Consider the following 6,000-nt stretch of genomic DNA (forward strand, 5'->3'; position numbering starts at 1 on the left):
TCACCCTCAAGCTGTTCCAGACCTGTATGACTTTCTTTCTTTGGCTGAACACAGAAAAATATATTCTGAAGAATGTGGGTAACCAAAAGCTCACAGTAGCCATTTACTTTTTTCTCACACTATGGAAGTCAATGGCTACTGTCAACTTAAGACAGGTTTGGAACAACTTGAGGGTTAGTAAATGTTGACAGAATTTCCATTTTTGGATTAACTATCCCTTTAAAGAACATTTATCACGTATCTGTACTTTATCAGAGTATTTTTTACTTTGGTAAACTTTTACTTTACTACTTTCCAAAGCATAATTGTGTATTTTTTAACTCCACAAAATTCCATAAAAACAATATCATCCTTGTTATTTCGAATGGAAGAAATCCCAACCCCCTCTGAGACACGAGAGCGATGTGCGATTCATGAACGAGTTGAGTCTTTCCAATTCCAAAGAACGGACTGAACTGGTTCACAAATACCATTGAGTGATTCATTTGCCAATTGGACTGCTCCAATAACACTGTTCTTGAGTGAACAACTCATTGATTCGGTCAAAACGACACAAAAACGGATATCGTAAGAGCTTGAATGTATTTTAGTATTGATTATTGTCAATGAGACCATATTTAGGTTATGACTAACAGTTATTTGTGAACTAAATCTGCTATAAAACGAGTATGTTTGTCTAGCGCCAACACATTTTGCCCCATGTGACTTCTGTACATTGTATTTTTATACTATTTGTCACCACATATTTACACACATTTTGTTTCCCCCCCCCATTTTTTTTTATTCTATATGGTATATTGTTTCACTTGTTTGCACACTTGAATTATCATTCAACTGTAGGCTAATATACTAAAATATCAATTTAAGCTAATGTTTTGATAGTGTATAATTAATGTGTAATAAAAAAAAGTTTGCTTATTTGCAATACATATTAAATGTATGCACTAAATCTTTCTTATTAGCGCTGATTACCAACTAGTGCTGGCTAGAATAAATGTGTTTCAATCAAAAATTTTACTTTTAATATTTAAGTACCATAAAAATCAAGAACTTTTGATGAGTACTTGTCTACTTATACTTTAATATTCTATAAATTAGTACTTTTACTTGAGTAGCATTTTAATAGGATAAAATAAATAGTTTCATTCAGCAAGGATGCGTTAAATTGATCAAACATGACAGATTTTGAAATATAACAACAAAAATCTATTTCAAATAAATGCTTTTTTGACCTTTCTATTCTTAAAAGAATCTTGAAAAAAAAATCTTGATTTCTGAAGGATCAATCAAACAGTTATTTTAAATCGTAATATTTCACAATATTACAATTTTCCTGTATTTTTGATCAAATAAATGCAGTCTTGGTGAGCATAAGAGACTTGTATCGAAAGCATAAAGCATACAAAAAAAAATCATACCAACCAGTAGCAGTTATGCTACTTAATATTTTTGTAGAAAATATTACTTATTAATATTTAAGGAAACTTTGATGAATAGAAAGAGCAAAATAATAGCATTTATTTGACCCCAAACTTTTGCACAGTAGTGTACATTTCCCATAAAGATTTGACCCTCTAATGTTTTAAAGAAGCAATGGAACAACAAAGTGTACTGTGTTTGTGAAAGTGTCTATTACGTGCACAATAAAAATCACATGCCAAACCTTTAAACAGAACATACCTTTTTGATTGTGCTGATGTACTGTTCCAGCATGCTGGAATCCAGGCCCTGGATCTGTCTGAGCTTCTCACACATTCCATCAATGCTAAGAGAACTGAGAAGGACCTGAGATCCACTAGAAACCACAGAACCAGAGCCCTACACACATACAATAATATACTCAATAACAATTCATAATAAATTCTGGGATAGCAAGGCGTGAGGCACGGTCAAAGCCATGCATTGCAAAAGCAGTACAACTCAAGAAAAGCCAAAGCAGTAGCTCAATGCCATCTCAGAATGAGGAACACTTGAGGAGTTATGGATGAAGGAACAATACAAGATACATGATGGAAATTTCTGTACGTTGAAGTCATGGATGGGAGTTATCATTTCAAGACTTAGCAGAAAGTAAAATGCATGTTTAATATAAAATGTTAAGGTTAAGTCTTCCAGTGTAGACCGTGTGAGCCCCAAGGTCTGTTTGTCAATGATAACCATTGCTCCTTTTAATCATTTGAGGCCTTAGTTTACTCCATAAATGACTCAAATTTAACATTTTACAAGCAGTAAAGTTTCATGTATCTATATCTGCTTTGGAAACATATACTGGGATGAGCAGCTCAAAAAATGTCCATGACCATGATTCTTTGTTCACAAATGAGTGCTGTGGATTCTCAACATAGCTTGACATCATTTGTTTTCACCTAAAATATTTGTGCTTAAGTCCTATTCATCATCAGCAGGCATGTAAACTAAGAAAAAATACAAGAAATACAAGTAAATTAGTGCCTTGGAAGCTGATTGGGTGGCAGTAGAGGGAGCCAATCAGGAGGAGCCTATATATAAAATATTGGCTTCAAAGAACTTAACTTCGACGCAAACCTGTGTGCTGTATTTTATGGTGCTTTTTAGCCTTTTTTGGATTTGGAGAGCATGTGGCGTTCGCTTGTTTGCATACTTTTGGCCACATTGTGTATTTGAACAGAAATTTTACAATGACAGAACTGGCTGTTCATTTTGTTCTGGTTGTAAGAGAAGCAAGCCAAAATGAGCAGGAGTCCTGTTAATAACACAGTAAAACACGGGAAAACTGAAGGGTTTGTACCTGCTTCATTCTGAAGGGCTGAGATTTGATCTGGGAGTGACAAAAGGAGAGGAAAGGAGGGATTAGGTCAGATGCGTCAATTGCCAATGAATCAAAAACACACACAAGAACATTATTTATGACATGTAATTGTGTTGAAAACCAACTGTTTTTTAGAAACACTGTCGTTTCTTTTCTACCAGTTTTTTTATATAACCAAATTGTTAGGTGTGATCAGGTTTACTCTTATTTGACTAGGTCAGCTGATGATGGCAAAATGATGTTACCGTGCCCAAAATCAAATGCTTTAAAGAGAACATTTATTTATCGTGCCATTAGTTATTGGAATAATTGCCCACTGAATATACGTAAAATTAATAGCAAAGTCTCTTTCAGGTACCATCTAAGAATGCACTATTTAAAATTGTGAATAGGGAATGGACATTTTTTCTGCATGAATGTAATACTGTAATAATTTATTCTGAATAATTGTTGATGTTTATAATGATGTCTACAATGTTTTACTGCTTTTAGATTATCATTGTTATGTGATTGTTTTGTTTTTAATGTGGACCCCAGGAAGACTAGCTTGTCTCACTTTGGTGACAGCTAATGGGGATCCTTTTAACAATAAACAATAAACAATAAATAGGTGCTGGTTTCACAGCATCTAACCTGGAGTGACTCATAAGAACAATATTTTTGGAGAAAGGACGAACTGACAGAGCATGAACAGAAAAAAAAACACACAGGACGATAAAAGGAGAAACGGAGAGGACTTTGCACGACTCCATGGCGAGAAGAAGTCGTTTCATTCCAAAACGGCCCCACCCTGATGGGCGAGTGTTCGAGCCGGGCGATAAGAGTGTAATTAGTGCGAGGAGGCCGAGGAGGAGGAAACAGACGTGCGCGCTGAAGGAAGCGGCTCTCTGCTGATAAGAGCGGCCTCATTCAGCGTGCCGTCCCAGCACTGCTGATGCTAATCCAGCCAGCCTCTGATAGCAGCAGCCTTTCACACCATGCAGAACAAAGCAGCGATGAGGGGACAGAGCAGAGAGCGGATCAAATGATGGAGGCATGAAAGAGCAAAACAACAGAGCTGAAGGAAGGAGGGCAGGATATGAAGAGAGAAAGCAGCGGCAGGGCGTGACTCAAGCAAAAACAGTGGGAAGAAGGACAGAGGGGCAGGAATGGAGAATATGCTGGAGGAGCTGAGAGATGCGTGTATAGGTGGTTTTGGGGATGATAAATTGTGATGTATGATATTGTCATGTAATGAGTCTAATTTTAGATAATCGTGATTATCCACCATTTTGAGATTATTGGCATTAGCAGGTAACCGATTTGGCAACAGAAACGTCATTCCAACAGCTTGCAGTCAATGGATACTGCTCATTAATTGTATACACATTGTGTAAATAAGTGTTCATTTAACTCAGATTTGCATTTTGTTTGTTTTTTAAAGTCTCTTATGTTCACCAAGGCTGCATTTATTTAATCAAAAATAAAGTTATATATTTTTTTAAATATTACTACATTTCAAATAACAGCTTTCTATTTGAAAATGTATTCATTTTAAATAATTATTAATTAAAATAAATCAATTAATTTATCAAATTTTCAGCAGCCATTTCTCTGATTTCTGAAGCAGCATGTGACACTGAAGACTATTCAAATATGCTAATTTGCTGCTAAAACATTTCATATTTTATATAAATAATTGTTTACTAATTGTTTTTTTATATATCATTTTAATCTTAACTCTTAATTCTGTTTCCAAGTCAAATATGCATTAAAGAATAAAGATGGAAAGTGAAACAGATGCTTAGTTTCAGCAATAGGTTGTTTAAATGCTCAATATTTGTTCACTAGCTGCACATCAAGCTTTAGGGTTCGAGCAGAGCAGGCTGAAACTGGACAGCTATGCAAGCGTAACATGCCACCAGCACAAGTGTATATGTGTGTGTATTTGTAGACAATAAAAGATCCTGCTGCATCTTTTATGCACAGATATAAACACATACATACACACTACTAAAGTTACCATAGAGGGGGATGTAGGGGAGGGAAGGCCCTCAGTGGAGTCCTCTCTGATTATATCCTGATGAAGGGAGACCGAGTGGGTGAAAGAGGAAGAACCAGAGGATAAAAGATAGTTGCAGAAGCATGGACATTTAGTATGGAAAAGGAAGAGGACTGACAAAGAGACTGACATGAACTATGGGGGTTTTCCCTAATTTTGCTATAATTTTGAATTTTAAAGCCTATTATCATCAAAAAACAAAAGTGTTTCCATGCTCTACAATGTAAAATGTACATAAATTCTGATACAGACTTTAAACAGCCAGAAATTTCAAAGGTTATAATGCATGTATAACGTATAAACATTCACACATCAGCTAGAATGGCAGAGAGATTATTACTCATTTGCCATGCAAAAATGTTAGCTGATCATAAAACATTCCATTTACATACAGAATTCTTAAAGGTATGGTAGCTGATTAATTCTAAGACTCAGAGAGGAGGAAACGAAAAGTGTTGTTTAAAATTTTTAAAAAAATTACATCCATTGGAACATCAGGGGAAAATGCTAGAATGCTACAAATGTGTACAACAGGTCCCTATATATAAAATAGCACTACACTGTGATCAACAGAGAGATATTAAACCCCAAAACTGCTCTGTGAGTTTAATGTGTAAATTATAGCATAAAAGCCATAGGCTGTTTGTCACGAGGAGCTTGAAAAAAAAGAATGAAAAAAAAAGAATGAAAAAAAAAAAAAAAAACATTAAGTACCAGGAGACAAAGACATTATTGTGGCCATATAGACTAGGCACTAAAACGCGTGTCTTCCTGCCTTTTAGTTATGTACTTACTAGTCCCAGACTTGGGTCCTTGTGGAGTTTAGTAGCAGGGCGTGAAGGGGTGGAGTGGGGGTTGCCAGGGTAATGTCGGGGCAGGTGATAAACAAGATGAGGGAAGTATGGCTACAGAGGTGGAGAGAACAGACAAATACTCAGGAATGAGGGTCAGCACAACACCAGACTCATTTAATGAAAGGTCAAACACATATGAGAGCCTATAAAACACATTATTTATGATGATTTGTTATGGCTGGGCTATATAATATATAATAATATCTTAATAATATTAATATTGTTAATAATAATAATAATAATTTGTATGACGACTACTACTACTACTACTACTACTACTACATGAAATATTTAAATAAAATAAAAAAAGTTAATGC

General features: G+C 35.2%; 1 protein-coding gene across 1 annotated transcript in view; it reads right to left on the reverse strand.

Moving 5' to 3' along the window:
* kidins220a (kinase D-interacting substrate 220a) overlaps positions 1-6,000 on the reverse strand; it is a 57,546-nt gene that overhangs the window by 10,126 nt on the left and 41,420 nt on the right. The window contains exons 23-26 of the mRNA XM_079833996.1: positions 5,624-5,734; positions 4,791-4,847; positions 2,768-2,797; positions 1,681-1,818 (exon numbers count right to left, since the gene is read on the reverse strand). Of these exons, the coding sequence (XP_079690122.1) occupies positions 1,681-1,818; positions 2,768-2,797; positions 4,791-4,847; positions 5,624-5,734 (336 nt within the window). The remainder of the gene's footprint in view (positions 1-1,680; positions 1,819-2,767; positions 2,798-4,790; positions 4,848-5,623; positions 5,735-6,000) is intronic.

This window comes from Gobio gobio, assembly GCF_949357685.1.
Source record: "Gobio gobio genome assembly, chromosome: 13".
Lineage (NCBI taxonomy): Eukaryota > Metazoa > Chordata > Actinopteri > Cypriniformes > Gobionidae > Gobio > Gobio gobio.